The following is a 15,954-nucleotide window of genomic DNA, read 5'->3' as shown; positions in this document are numbered from 1 at the left end:
AGGCCAAATAATTCAAATCATATTTGTGGAAACCAAGATGGGCTAACAAAATCCATACATACATAATATGTACATAGCATATGTACACATAGCACTACTACAGTAACAAAAAAAAGACGAACTTTTGTCGCCGACATTTAAAATTCCCGTATCACCCTCTAAACTATCACTTTTTGGCAACTTCACCCCCTTAAGTTTAAATTCGAGCAACTTCACCCCCCTAACTACCAAATTTGAGCAACTTCACCCCCTTCCCCATTTTCCGTCCAAGAAATTGGACGGACTTAAATAAAAAGACCAACGTACTCCTAAGGTTTAAAAAAAACACACGGTTTATACTTGGAAGAAAAAACAATTGATCACTCCCACCACCTTTTCATCTCTGTCTCTGTCTCTGTCTCTCCATCATGGATCGAGGTTGACCGAGACCCTAGAACCGATCTCCCCATCTCCCACCTCCCATCTCCAATCGAGGAGAGGTGTAGAGGAGAGAGAGAGAGAGAGAGAGAGAGAGAGAGAGAGAGAGAGAGAGAGAGAGAGAGAGAGAGAGGGGTCTACAATGGGTGTATATAGGGCATTTTGGTATGTTAAATTACTTTTCCATCCAATTTTATAATTTTCCATTCAAATCCCTAACAGAATTGGACGGGAAATGGGGGAGGGGGTGAAGTTGCTCGAATTTGATAGTTAGGGGGTGAAGTTGCACGAATTTAAACTTAAGGGGGTAAAGTTGCCAAAAAATGATAGTTTATGGGGTGTTCTTGCAATTAAGCCCATGGAAAATTCCCGTGTTTTGGGAAGGTTTTCAAGTGCTACTTCCATTAAAGTGTCGATCTGTTGGGTTGCCAACTTGTTCTCTGCCTATGGTATTGATGTGTTTTGGATCACCTAACAAAAGAGGCTTAGGCTCCGTTCCGAAACTAAAGAAAAATTTTAATTTTTTAAGAAGGTAATTTCAAGCCCAAAAATTATGGACTTATTGAAATCTAAAAATATGCGATATGAATCTTATTTGGAAGATCTTGATGAGATCTTTTATACGATACAAAAAAAAATTAAAAAATTATTTTTTATTTTCTTTATTTTTGAGTTTGATAATGTGAAATAAGCTGCTTATTTTTTAAGAAGGTTTCTGGAATGGGGCCTTACATGGTGCACCAGTCCTTTAGCAGAAAGGTCATCGAGCTTTATCAATGCCAATCGATCAAGCTTTATCAATGCCATCCACATGTAGCTTCCAATATCTCTCTTCTCTTCCCTCCTTTCTTTTTTCACCCCAAACTCAAGGTCGATTTCTCTTCCTCTCAACCGATCTTTCCTTGTGTTGTTTTAACTTCCCTACCTCGCCTCTCCTACTTGCCGCTTGGTTCCCGCCGATCACCACATCTGGGGGTGTTCGGTTGTCCTAACGGCTAGGGTCCGACGGTGGCCGAAGGTGTTGAGGTAGATTGGATCCTACCACGTTTTTCGTTGCTGGACGGGCGTGGGTTTTGCTTAACGGCTGTTGTGGGTCTTTTCGACCGGAGGTTGGCCGTGGAAGGTTAAGGGAGGTGGTGGTCAGCACGACAGTGGTTTCAGTGTTGACGTATGGAAGTGCTCAGTTTCTGGCGTCCCAAATCGTTTGTGAGGACCGAATCGTCGGCTCCTCGGCGGTTAATCTCGGGTACCAGTTGCTCGTGAGGTTCGTGTCTGCGTCGAAACTTGCTTGCCATCTGGTTGGTGGGTGGTGGTGGCCGCAGGTTGTGACTAAGGGTGGAGGTGGTTGGTGGTGTTTTGGGAAGGTGGTGGTGTGGTTGGAGGCGGCTGGTGTGGGGGCGGCTGGTGTTGAGGAGCTGGGGCTCAGGTGGTTGGTGGTGGTGGAGGATGTGTTCTGCGGTGTGGCGGCGGCAACTGTTCGTATTTTGCTGGTGATAGGAAGTGATCTGGGCTTAGGGTTTGCTTTGGCTCTTCTTGGGCCAGGCCCAGGTGATTTCTAGATTTATCTTTCGGGGCCTGCCCTTTGGGTGTTGGTGGGCTTTGTCCCATCATTTTATTTTCTTTCCGTCTAACTCTTGGTTGGATTCCTCTCCCCCTCTCTCCCACTTAATGTACCCTTTGTCAAGTGTTCTTAATAAAACTTGTGTTGCCTATAAAAAAAAATCTATCAAAAATAAGGAGAGAGAGAGAGAGAGAGAGAGAGAGAGAGAGAGAGAGAGAGAGAGAGAGAGAGGAATCAATTAAATTAGGTTTAACTCCTCGTAGAAAAATCAGTTAGAGATACTATAAATTTCAAGTTGACTATATCAATTATCAAAGAAAATTGGTTTCCAAAGAATAAACTAAACTCAAGCACCCAAAGTTTTTTTTTTCTATTGCTATCCAAAATATATATTGGGGGCCAAAAGGCAGTCCTATACTTTTTCCAAAAACCTATACGTCAAACAACCACACAAAACTGTGAAGAAAACATTGATCAGATAATCTTACCCCGCAGAAGAATGATACACTCCAACCGCCATGTGGCAACCACAATCAGACATGAAACAACTTGCACATATACATTGATGCCCCACAAAGCCGGCCCTGACTTTTTAGGGGCCTAAAGAAAAAATTAAAAATTAATCGAGCCCTTTTTTCTAGACTACTAAAAAATTAAAAAAAATTAAGACCTAAAGCGGTCGCCTCTTAGTCTTTAGCTCAGGTTGGCTCGAATGCCCCAGTAGAGTTGTAGACTCAATTTAGGTTGTCCAAATAAAGGAGAACTCTTTAAATTTTCACTACCTCTGATTGATAAATATGGCGGAGTTCGTAAAGTTCTCTTGAACTTTATATATTCTACATATACAATTTTCCAAAGGGGCATGCAAATCCCACCACCACTGAAGCTACCATAAACATTACATACCTTCATGTATATTTTACGGTTGTAGAGTAGATGCGTATAAATGTGGTTAAATTAGTTGTTAGGTAAAAAAAGAAGAAGAAGATTTGGCATAAAATGTGGTTTTAATTAGGTTGATATGTGATTTAGATAAAAATGTGCAACTTGAATTAACTCGGGGGATCTTTTCAACTTTAGTCTTGTATCTTTTCCCTAAGATCAAATATAGAATCCGATTCCTCACTCCGATTCTCCATAACAAGTCTATCAAATTGTGTAAAAAATTCCAACTTCACAAATTTCTTTGTCTTTGCATTTAGACTCTCCTAAGTTGGGTGCTTCGCATTCCCGTAGTGAATGACCACGTCATGTATACATGTGCCCACTTCTTCCCAAGTTTTCTTCATCCACATGTTATCATGCAAGTTGTATTTATCGATCGAAGTTTCCCAAGCTTCAAGTAACTATTTTTCATCCTCATACCAAAAAATGCAAGTGTTGAACTCATTCCCAAAGTTTGAACCACCTTTGAACAAGTGGCCCAAATGTTTCAAAGCAATTTGATTGAGGTGAAAAGTGCACAATTTATCGAGCATAACAATCAAAATCGTTGTCATTGCACGCAAGGACTTAAATAACCACAGATTTGGAATGCCCTGAATACTAATTAGTAACAAATTGACAACCCATTCATCCAACTGAATGGAAAATTATGTCCATTATGCTATGATGGATATGAATAGGCGAGTTATAATTATATATTGGAGGTAGAACTTTTTTGCTAAAAGCCATGCATAACACGGTGTTGAGAGGGATAACATAGGTAATAGTGGTGAAAAAAAAAAAGAAGAGAGCTCCTGAGAAGTATGATATGAAATAAGTGGAAAAAAAATATGGAGTAGTTGAAGAAAATCGAGAGAAAATTGAAGGGTTCCAAAGAGAAATATAGTGACATCTGAACATATGATAGAGAGAAGAAATAAGGAAAAATGTGTATTAGGATACAAGTTGGCACAAACTAAATATACAGAAAGTCTACACACATACAATTTGTGCACAGATTGTGCACAGATTTTATTATAGGGCCCACCACGGGTCCCACACAAATCATCCGAGCCGTTCATTAAATGTAAAATATTTTTTCAAGGATCCCCGCAGAAAATAATCTCAATTCAATACCTATAGGTGCTCGATCCAATCATATAACTTTTCATTATCCGAAAATCTGAATGAAAAGTTAGATGGTTGAATGAAGCACCAATATGTATTGAATTGAGCTTATTTTTTACGGGGACCCTTGAAAAAATGTTTTACATTAAATGAACGACTCGGATGATTTGTGTGGGACTCGTGGTAGGCCCCACAACAAAATCTGTGCACAATCTGTGCACAGTTTGCTGTGTATGTAGCAGGACTACTAAATATAATATCTCAAGGTAAAAGCAATATTCATATCAAAATATTAATGAAGACAATTTTGTTTTTGGGTGAAAGGCGAATATTATATCTATATAATTGAAGTAGAAGTACATGAGTATATAACTTTCATACAAACCATCATGACCAAGACGGCATCTTAGTATTATGAACCTAAAAACAATTTTAGCTCACTCAACAACTTGAAAGTAGCTCACTCAGTAACAATCAACATATAATCATTTCTTAAAGTGCAAATATTTAGAACACGAGCTTTGCTAGTTCCGCTCCAGGTTTGGAAAATGATTTGGAACCCCCTAAGGTTATGTGATACATTTCAATTACACCCAATCTTTTGAAATGCTTACACTGAATTGTGTTGGACCCACCTTGGAATCCCACACAAATGATCGAAATCATTTAATTTGTTTAACATGTGTTTTTTAGGATTTTGGGAATTTAGAGACCAAAAATTTGACGAGTCAATCAAGCCTTGATTGATATTCGACTAAGCCGATTTTTTACGAGGACTCTTAGAAACAGGTTTTAAACAAAGTTAAATGACTCAGATCATTTATGTGGGACTCCGAGATGGATCCAACACAATCCAGTATAAGCATTTCGGATAATTGGGTGTAATTGAAATGCATCATTCTCCAGGTTTCGAAATTTGGAGGGGAATCTGTACTTACGGAAAACCATTGGGGTTGTCGGTGATTTTTACCCTTTCCTTCTCATACTCCTTTATTTTGGTCCGTAGAAACCAAACGTGCCCCAAAAATATCGAAGACCCAAAACCAATAAAACCAGGAAATCAGCCTTAAATAAGGTGTAAATCCAACATCACGTCAATAGGACCAAGGAGAATCCATTAACAAACCCAATTCCCAAAAGAATCTCTGCGCCCAGAAGAGTTAAAGATCGCCGGCGCCTCAGAATGGGAAGTTTCTATAAGATTATCCTCCCCTCCGTCATGCTCTACCACAGGCTTGTAACTTTAACTCTCTCTCTGTCTTTCTTGATTTTTCCTTTTTCTTCTGTCAAGTTCAGAAAAAAACAAAGATTAGTAAAGGGTTATACTAATTGCTAACAAGAACATGAAAAAAAACAAGAGGAAGAAGACAATGATTATGAGTTGTGTTTTGTTTTGGTTCCCGTTAGACAGTAAGTTGGAATATTATTCACTACTCCCGGAGTATACGAACAGGATGCTCACTTCTCTCACATAACATATCATATGGTCTCACATGTGCCCGTGTGGATCCCATAGTATACTGTTCATATACTCCGGGAGTATTAAATAATTTTTGCCAACTGGTCTGTTGAATAATCCAACAATCTAAAACTACTTCGATTCTCGCTCAATGCTTAAGTTCAACTCTCCGTGGCCACTTGGTGCTCTCCAAGTTTCCAACTATGTAAAAGTACTTAGATTTGTGCCGATCGTTATGTGATGACACGTGTATGCTTGGTGCTGTTCGGCGCTCATAGCATGCCGTGGAACCTTGGTGTCGTTCCGATCAAGGTTTTAAATAACGATGTCAGAACACGTAACATAACGGTTTTGGTGTAATGGTATCAGAAGTATTGTACAATATGCAGTGGTCGTGAATTCTTAAAAATCAGTTTTTACCAAAAAAAAAAAGAAAAAAGAACTCAAGTGTCTAAATAACCCATAACAGTCGAGTATTGGCAGTAACTGGTCAGTGAATCGGGAACTGACCCATAGGTAACAGGAATTGGGCGATACCTATGCGATTTTCCATCGACGGTTTCTGAAATCTCAAAAACCACTACGTATTGGCTGATGCAAACATTGGTCCCAATATATGTGCATGCACGAATCCTGGAAATAGGTATGTGATGCCAAGGGGAATGATTCCCAGAAAATATATGAATTAGAGTAGCCTATCTGGATATTCATTTTTCGCAAAAAAGTTAACTCCCAGAGAATAGGAGAAAATAACGGGTTAAGAAACAGACACAAAACATCTTAACGCCGGTGTAACAAGTTGCACTCACTTCCATTTGATTCTACCAATACGTAAACCTGGTAATTACCCTGTATATGTGCTATATATGTTGTACAGTAAGAGAAAAAGAGGAGAATAACTGGACAGGATCCGAAACCAAAACAGATGCTGATGCATATCCTGCTTTTTAGGTTTCTCCATATTGCCATGTAGTAATATACGTATCAGATTGTAATTGCATCCTGTTTCCGTACCCCATATCTTGTTTCATTGACCACAATTGGTGGAGACTTATGGTAATATTTCGGGTTTCTGGATCACTATATCCATTAGACAAACTGAACATGGATTTGGTTTATCTGCAGAGAATCGCAGAGGATTTCTCAAAGAAATATGGAGATGAACTCTCTGCCTCGGTCAAGTTCACTGTTCGCAGTGGTCAAGTTTGGCGCGTGGGAGTAGAAAAAGCTGATGAGATGCATTGGTTTAGTGATGGTTGGAAAGAATTTTCCAAGAGCCACTCTATTGGTTGTGGATTCTTTGTAGTGTTCAATTATGAAGGGAATTTGGAGTTCAAGGTACTTATATTTGATTTTACTGCTACTGAGATTTACAATCCACGAAAAACTCTCAGCATCTCTGATGAACCAGATAAAGGAAAGCAGCGTCCAGTCTCCCATGAAGGGGAAAGGAGAAGCAATGACACTCTTCAGAAATTGAGTTGCCGTCCATCAAGGCCAGTGCTTGTTTCTTTGGAAAAAGGAATTCTTGATGGATGTCAGGATAAAAGAAGAACTGGTAAAAGATGCTGTCATTCATTGATTCAGGACATGTATGAGTTTGCCCCTGAAGTTGCTATCAGAATCAACAAGCGTGGAAGATGTATTTCTTCCTTGGAGAGCTTGAGATGTAATTTCCAGTATTTTTCACCAGAAATAATTATATAAAATGGAAGATCATGGGAAGATAAGGTAAATAGTGTAACCCTATCGTGGAAAGGCAAAATGAAAGCTAGTGAAATGTCTAATTCACAAAGGCTGTCAGTGTAGAAAACTGAAAAGGAGAAGTGGAATGTGATGAAGAACGTGGATAATTTAACGGCAGCAGATCGATTTGGTCAAAAGTGTTGCCTTTCTAATGGGGGTAGACTTAAAAGGGACGTCAATAGGCAAGATAAAGAGGGGCATCTTTCCCCTAGTACAATTGATCTTGTACCTTGACACATTATACTTTGGACATCTATCCAGTGCTGCATTTTCCTTCCAAAAGAGTATACAATCATTTATGCAGGCATCAATGAGCTCATATGACAAGCCTAAGCCAGACAATATCTTCCTTGCCTCGTATGTGTTCTTGGGAACTAAATTACCTTCTGGTAAAAGTTTCATCTGGAATTTCAAGAACATATCAAGTGATTTATTGGTCCAATGGTTCGTTACCTTCATATTAAATACCTCAATAACAAACTTCAACAGATTATAATCTTTGCTACCTGGGTATATCTCACGTTGGGCATCATTCAAAAGTTTATCAAAGTTCTGGACTTCCTCATGATGTTGGGTTGTATCTATTGGTTCCCCTCTTATTCGATTTTCCACCAATGCATCAATACCACCTAGATCACCATCTCTTATTTCATGACGCCGAACATCATTTGATTCACGGTTTTCTCCATGCTCATTCCAGATAGTGTAACTTTGCATAATTTCATGCTGAAGCAAATGAATTTGCACATCTTCTGGACTTTTTCGGTAAAAGTTTACACACTTTAGACAAGGACACAGAATATTACCTTGCGCATCAACAACTGCTCTTGCAAATTGAATAAACAAAGTAACACCATTATAATATAGCTGACTAATTCTTCCATCTGCTGTCACGCCCATTTTCATCAAATTTTTGTCCATGTCTGATAGCAAATGCAAGTAGGTTTTAAGTAATCAAATTAATGTCATGTCATGCATCACATAGTAATTAAGTTGCTTACTATGAATGAGGTCTTCGGATTGGATAGATTTGAATAAACAAAAATATTAGAGTAGACCTACTTACGAAGCTAAGGCAAAGTACAAAGTTCAATCTAATAATTTTAGAGTAGCCTGATTAATGAAAGTATTTAGTTTGACTGTGACTAAGTATACAATGGAGTAAAATTCGGAAGCAAGGGAAAAGCTTAAAGCGCCATATGGAAAGCAACTAATGAAATTAAGAAACCTCCATAATCCATAGACTTCCAAATTAATGAACATCAAAACCAAATAGAACATTATGTCAAACATTTTAGACACATATATTCTTAAACTTGACTAAATGCTGGGAATCTCTCTCCTTTTCACATTCTCTAGTAGAAAGAAAGAGACTGTTGTTCTGTTACTCATTCTATTCTGTTATGTATGCTCTATTCTAGTTCGCAAAAGTCTTGTAATTCTACGGCAGTCCAGCAGTGTATAGAGTGGGCTGTATTTCTATTGTCCTATTCCTCTTAGGCTGAGCAGCTACTTTGCTCGACCATTCAGAGTGCTGGACTGTTTTGATGCCTTCATGAAGTTGTATAAGGTGTTTATGTTGTAATTGTCCAGCTTGGGAGCTTGGTAAGTCCCTATGTTTTGTACCTACCCTTGGGGGGTTGTCTCTTGGGCTATTTTAAGCTTTCCTAGGGGGTTTGTCCCTAGCTTCCTACATTCTCTTTTGAGTTTCAAACTGTGTCCATGATAGATCTCTGTGTGCCTTGCTGCTGCTATTTCCAACACAGTTTGTAAATGTTAACTACCTTGTTGTTGTAGTTTGGTAAGTCCAGATGCTGCTGTTGTTGTGATTCTCATTATATGGGTTACTGTAGCTGCTATCATGGTAGCAAGTAGCTGCTGTTCTGCTGCTCTCTACTACTGCTACTGGTTGTCTCTAGCTAGTTAACAAAGTCTGTCATGGTGAAGTTGCTAGTTGTTACTGCTATACGTGCTGCTTCTTGATGTGTGGCAGTGAGACTACTGCTGTTAATAGTCACTAGATGCCTGTAATCCGGTTAGCTACAGTGTCAACCACCCTCTCATGCTGCTGACTAAAAGCTACACTGCTGAGTAAAACCGTGCTATGCCGCTATGTTTGTTATGCAATTCGGGCCAGTTTTCAATTTTCAATGTTCAATGCCATGTGTTTCTCTTCCATCTCTTAAATGGAATTGAAACATGTGGATGTTCAATGTAACCTTAGACGTAAATCAATGTAGCCACTTGGCCAGATCATTTTTCTTAATCTTTGTTTTTTTTCTGTTATTTTTCTCCTCCTTGGGTATGCCCCTTGTAGGCTGTACATTCACTTAACGTCTTTTTATTTCAAGCTATTTTACCCAAAAAGAAAGAAAGAGAATGCCAGGAAAGTCAATACAATTGTGCATTGACAAAAAAACTCTCTATTAGCATGAATACTCTTCACAATTAGCTATGCATAAAGAAACACAATACATTAGGTAAAATGCATACTTCAAGCTTAAAAGTTCTGAATACGTGTGCATGTGGAAGAATCACCGTCCTCTACTACCTCTTAAAGTAAAAAAGCAAACATGTAAATACTACATTAAACAACTATTGGTCAAAAGGTCATCTACATCACTTTGGTTAAGATTTAGTATGCCTTCCAATCCTCATGACAGCTTTTATTTCGAAGGATTGTTTAGTCCCAACATATTTCTATACCTCAATGGCTACTCTTGTTTCAGCGATTCCTATGTACAAGTTTGGTGGCGGTAGCCGCTGTACCATATAATAAGAGGGTTCAGCTGAACCCCTAGTTTTCAAAAATATGAGCTGTACCTATGAAGTTTGAAGTACGAAGAAGGTTCGATTGAACCTGCGGAATTCTGTTTAAAACACATGAATGTTCTGAGTTAATGGTGAAAATTTAGAATTTCTTTGTCCAATTAAGGACAATTCCCTCTACCCTATATAGGCTGTCCCTATTACTCCTAGCCCCTCTCCTTTATATAGACTGCTAATTACCAATACGTGCTCTTTGAAGTTACGGGGGTAAGAAAAGAATATAGTCCAAAGAAAAATGCCTACATGAAGGGAAAAAAAAAACCCCCTAAGACCCTACAAAAAAAACCTCTGAAACCAGATGAAATAAACTCTGAAATCATCTCTAAAACCAGTCCCAAAACAGCCCCCAAGCAACCATAGCCCCACCTTTATTCCTCCTATATTATCTAGAATCATGTTTGACTTGAAGAATATAAAACGTTAAAAAAAAAATGAAGTTAGCTCCATTAAAAAAACTAGGCATAAGACGTAAGGGTACGAGTATCAAAATAAGGAAATGCTAAATAATCTCATTGTGTCGGAACCCAAAAGGAACAAATTAGATTAAAAAAACCAACGAATTTTGATTACAGAATAAATTAATCACAGTATGGGAAATCTATATAGCAAACATAGAATATGTTACAATGACTTTATGAAGAAATCGAGGGCGGCTTACAGGATCTACTCGGGATTACAAATCTAGGGCTTTACAAATACTGTTACGGCCTAGCATTTTTCTTTTATTTAATTAGTTATATTGTCGTTATTAATTGGTGTTATATTTGGGTCCCAATTAATTATTTTTGTGAGCGCTATGAATATTGATGTCACGATTGTAATATTTGGGGTATGAGATTAATTTTGGATAAAATGGTGGTACTGAATGGTAATTTTATAAATTGTGTTACGTTCTATACAAATCTAATTAACTAATTAGCTATAATATAGGGAGTAGTGGGTAGTTTTATAAAGTTAGGAGATATTTTGCACGGTGTAGGGTTTTATTTGGGCAGAGCGTTTGAGAAAAGAAGTTGAGAGAACTTTGGGTGAAAGAAAAAGAGAGAGCAGAAGCAGCCGGAGGTTGTGAGGTACCGGTGTGTCAGTCGAACTTCTTTTCCCGATCTTGCTCTCGGCTTTGTACGGTACGTAATCTTGTCTTTAATGTTTCCATTACTTTCCACTGCCGTTTGGAGGAGGGAAGCAGTTGTTGGGTTTGTTGGGTTGCACAATCTTTTTGTGGTATTAGAATTAATTGGGTGTGATATGGATGGAGTGAGTCGGTGGGTGAGAGTGTGTGTCGTGTGTGCGGCAACGGGTTAAAATTATAATAGATGTCGTGTGTGGTGTTGATCTCTGTTGTCGTGGTATGGGAATTGCTAGAGTTAGGAATACTCCTGTGGAATGATTTTAATAATTTATGGTGGCAGTAGACTTGGATGGTTTTGGTTTTATACGAGTTTCGCTGGAAGTTATTTTCTTTTAATGTTATTGGACAGTGGTGTGTGCTCATGGTTGGAGGCATGTAGTTTGGTTTTAGCAGTAGTGATTACAGAGGGCAGTAGTTAGGATTAGGCTAAGTTTTATTTTGATAGGAGGTGGTATTCTGTATCTACAAGTGTATATATGTATAGTTAGTCATTTTGTTCTTTGTTCTTTTATTCAGGTTAACATCTTTTTGCGCGTTCGATTGCATTACTTTTGGATTCAGGTGAGTAGTTAAGTATGTTACGTATTTTCGAAAGATCCCTGTGTCCATTAAAAGTATTTCCTTCTGAAATTTATATGAATGTTGTTTGGAGACTCAAAACTGTTTATAAGTTGTAATATAAATTGGCATGCGACGAATTTTCTAAGATCAATTGTTAATATTCTTTTTGGTGAGAACTTGGTGGATATTAGTGGGAACATTTATTTCGGAAGTCCAGGGAACTTATTCCTTCTCGTGTTGGTGACCCTGGCCATTGGGGAAAAGACCGTGTTAGGCCGGTGACCCTAATGCTCAATGGCTTTCTTTCGCCGGATCGTCTTAAGGAAAAGTACCACGGGCTGCCAACCCTGGTGACTCTAAGTTCGATATTGGATCCAATTTTGATGAGATTTATTTTGGCCATGGTACTATTTGATTGTGGTTCCCCATTGTTGATGGAGTTAATGTTGTGATCACCACCAAGAATATTTATTGGTTAAATACTTCATTGATTAATTTGTTATTTTGCCGGACACCTCGTATGCCAAATTATGATTTAATGGTAAATTATTTTAATTTCCGCTTTCAACTTTATTTATTATACATACTTGCTATTCACTGAGCTCGTCAGCTGACGGATTTATTCCAACTTCTTTTTCAGGCAAGTTGGGGAATTAGGCAAGTACTCTGGTGGCATCTCGGGGATTTCTTGTATTGACCTCCTTAGGGTGTCTAATCATATTTTTATTTTATTAAATGCTTCTGCATTTGAAATATTTTGTCGGACATCTGGATTCTTTTATTACTGTTGGATCACTGAATTTTATTTGGTTCATGGGATGTTTGTGCCCCATACTTTTTGTTGAACTTAATTTGTTGGAGTTGTGCTTAAATAAAAAAAATGGTTGACCATTTATTTGTTTATTGCCTTGGTTTTTAATCAAATTTCTTTTAGGCTGCATGTTCTACGAGTTTCAGTTTTGTGGTTCATGGCCGGTCACTTCCCATTTTGGGGTGTGACAAATACTCCAAAGAAAGAAATTGGGAACCTAATCAAGAAAAATAGAGAGAGAGAGAGAGAGAGAGAGAGAGAGAGAGAGAGAGAGAGAGAGAGAGAGAGAGAGAGAGAGAGAGAGCTCACTAGAATCAGACATGGATGACTGCTAATGCCGCTGCAAAAAAAAAAGAACGCAGTAGAGGTTATAAATCGGGGGAGGAAAGTGATGAAGGGATTCCATAGAGGAGAAGAGAAATAAGTTGAATAACATACCTTGAGAGAGAGATTCGGAGTTGCAGTGATGGCAAGGGGAGCGGTGTGAGTGATGGAGTTACAGAGATGGAGTGGGGCGCGGTGTGAGCGACGGTGATGGGGTTTGTGAGAGAAATAAGAGGGGTGTAAAAAATTAGAATGAAAAAGGGCTTTTACTAAAATTTTGGGATCAACGCCTAAAATTTTCAGCGCCCTTTTCACCCGCCAAAATTCCCCCTCAACGACGACAATTAAAATTTCTCACCAAAACCCTTTCCTTTTGTGAGGAACTAATTTGTCATGTATTGGTTGTAAGCATCTATGCAAATTATGAAGGGAAGAGATTAGTGACGAAAATAAATATTTCATCACCTTATATTTATTTTGTCAATCCTTTAGGTGACGAAATTTATATCTTACTCACTAATTAACTATTTTTGGTGACAAAATAAAATTTTCTCACCTTAAATTTGTCTGTCCTCTTAATTGGTGACAAAAAAAAAATTCCTCACAAATAGGCACAATTGGAGACGAAATCTATTTTCCTCACAAGCAATTTCGTCACTTATTCTCATTTTTGTTGTAGTGACAAGCGGAAAAGTGCACAAGTAAGGCATCGAATTATGAAGAGATTACTTAAGTCGTACTGAAATGTTATTTTAAAGGCGACGATAAAAAGTTATTTTACAGCTGTAGAAGCTATAAGAAGTGGTGCAGGTATATAAAATTCTGAATCCTGTGCTTTGGTCTAGCATAGGAGTGCAAAATTTACGAAACTACAAAGTGCTAGAAGTTATTAAACATAGATAGTAGTGGTAAATAGAATAAGCTATTGTAGATTCAATAGCTTGGCAAAAAGTTTTAGTGGGTGACTGGATTCAGTCATTTTTGATCTTGAGGCTGCGCTATTTTTTGGGATTCTTTGATGCAGCAATTGTGTGTTCCATGGTGTGACTCTTTGAAGCCTCAGTAGTTGCATCGGCTTCCATGCCAATGGTCAAATTAAGCTTGGACTTCTGGCGTGAATGGTTCAGTAGGTTCAGCATTTTGCATGGCAGTGGTCAGAGCTTTTGGTATTGGTGCAAAGGTTTGACCTTTGATTTCATCCAGACGTTTTTTTGGGGATGGTGCTTGTGCTAGGAGAAGCTAGAAGTCATCTTGGTCGTCTATGATTTCAGTTACAGCAGCAAACGTGTGGATGCTGAAGAGGCAGAGTTCAACATCTCTTGGTGCATATTTGTAAGCTCGCAAATGGACAGCGTATTCTATTCTTGTTGCCAATTTTTCCCTAGCTGCGGTTGATAGAATGCCCTATATTTTTTTGCAAGATTATTTATTAGTGTTATAAATTATAAAAGAAAGAAGTATGTTGGCTTTGTTTTTCACAAACCTCTTGCATGTTGTTCTTTAAGTAATCTCTAGTGATTGAGAACATTGAGTCAGCTTATTCTCCAAATGTTGTAGCAATGATGAATCCTATGGAATCGCTCAATTGTATTTGGAACCTGCATCTGTTATTAAAGTCAAAGGACCAAATGTATTAAATGTCGCAGATTTTTTATCTTAAGAACAGATGTAGTATGTGTGAGGCACTAACCTTGGCATTGGATGGACTTTTTCTTTGCAATAGTTGCACCAGAAAGGAGCATCACTTTGAGCTGTTGTTGCCTTTATACATTTTGAGCACGACACATAGTAGAACCTTTGGTTCCAATCGGTGACTTTGCACACAACTTTAACCCAGTGTGTCTCTTGCTGTATTTAGAAACTCCACAGGCTTTAGTAATGCACAAATTTGTATAAAGTTTTAGTGTCTAGGAATGAGAGAGTACCGTGTTGACAATTGTTGGTAAGCGGCTCACTAAAATTATTTCACTTTGGTGCGGCCTAGATGATCTACCCAATCCCAGTTGGTACAGTTCGATAGGTGGTATTTTTTTTAGTGCAGTTGAATGTGCCATGCACCTGTTTGTAATTTTGTTGTAAATATAACTTTTAGTGCATTCTTTTGTATTATTATGTTGTGCGGTATTATTTGTGTTTTTTGGAATTGAGATTACCATGTCTTTAGCATGTTTGCCTCTGGGAGGGCTGGGTCAAAGATGAATGTAGTAGATCCCCTTGTTTGCATTTTGACACCTGCAGATATATCAGTAACAGTTACTTTGAAGAACTTTCAATGTTGTTGAGTTTTTTATATCATTAATCAGTGAACCCAAGACGCATGTGTTGGTGCGTGTAATTGTTTAGGTGAATCCCTTTTTTTGGCTATTGGTTAAAATGTGTTGTTCAAATGTTTAAAACTGTGCACGAGAGTCCAAATAATAGTAAGGATGTTTAGATGATGTGTAAAGCAAGGTGGATCTGGAATCTGAATAAGATAGTTTCACGGCTGCTACCATTTTGCGTGTCTACTTTGAGTTTGACACCAAGGACGATTGGGTATTTTCCAGAGAGCTTAGCGAAAGCTCTTCCTTCATGCTCAACGAATTGATCCCATAGTGTCAAGACTATTTACTGCATTCTGTGGATACATAGGTTGTATAAATGCATGTGTGGTAACAATAATTAATAATGATGCAAATAAGGAATAAGTGGCAATGTTGTGGTAAATATTACCCTTGATCAATGACGAGAATGTTTTGGACCCATGACTCCCTGGTTTTTTTAGGAGCGCCAACCTTGAGAACAGCAAATATTGAATCTATTTTTTGGGCGAATCAATTGTATTAGGTTGCTGGATCTAGAAGGAATTCTATTTAACTTCGGTAGAAAGATTGTACCTATGCCTTCTCTTGAGTTGGTATGGTCAGTAAGGTTAGCAAGAGGTACGAAGTTATACTTCAAAGCTCAAACGCTAAGTGACTTAACTTCGACCTCTTTGATTGGGGTCCTTCCGTATAGCAGCCATTGGTGATCATTGTCAATGACTCGGTGTATTGGGGGAGTGTCATTGACGACAACATTGTTAA

The 15,954-nt window shown here is 38.2% G+C and overlaps 1 protein-coding gene and 2 long non-coding RNA genes across 4 annotated transcripts; 2 read left to right on the top strand and 1 right to left on the bottom strand.

The window, feature by feature from the left end:
- The first annotated feature begins 5,106 nt into the window (after positions 1-5,106).
- LOC131312814 (B3 domain-containing transcription factor VRN1-like) lies at positions 5,107-7,414 on the top strand. Of its 2 annotated transcripts, XM_058340821.1 has the most exons (3): positions 5,107-5,267; positions 6,615-6,827; positions 6,901-7,414. In XM_058340821.1, the coding sequence occupies exons 1-3, from the start codon at positions 5,214-5,216 to the stop codon at positions 6,967-6,969; spliced, it is 336 nt and encodes a 111-aa protein (XP_058196804.1). In that variant the 5' UTR covers positions 5,107-5,213; the 3' UTR covers positions 6,970-7,414. The 2 variants fall into 2 exon arrangements, with proteins under 2 accessions (XP_058196804.1, XP_058196795.1); XM_058340812.1 differs by having other exon boundaries at positions 6,615-7,414.
- Positions 7,415-10,760: 3,346 nt separating this feature from the next.
- On the top strand, positions 10,761-12,241 carry LOC131312855 (uncharacterized). The gene is made up of 2 exons (XR_009196004.1): positions 10,761-11,754; positions 11,972-12,241. It is a non-coding gene; the product is annotated as an uncharacterized LOC131312855 (long non-coding RNA).
- Positions 12,242-14,053: 1,812 nt separating this feature from the next.
- LOC131312845 (uncharacterized) lies at positions 14,054-14,763 on the bottom strand. Its single transcript, XR_009196001.1, has 3 exons — positions 14,580-14,763; positions 14,373-14,493; positions 14,054-14,293 (listed from the first exon to the last, which is right to left on the bottom strand). It is a non-coding gene; the product is annotated as an uncharacterized LOC131312845 (long non-coding RNA).
- Positions 14,764-15,954: the final 1,191 nt, after the last annotated feature.

The sequence above is a fragment of the Rhododendron vialii genome, chromosome 2a (assembly GCF_030253575.1).
Source record: "Rhododendron vialii isolate Sample 1 chromosome 2a, ASM3025357v1".
NCBI classification, from domain to species: Eukaryota; Viridiplantae; Streptophyta; class Magnoliopsida; order Ericales; family Ericaceae; genus Rhododendron; species Rhododendron vialii.
The sequence above is the reverse complement of the archived record's forward strand: the minus strand, read 5'-3'. Positions and strand labels throughout refer to the sequence as shown.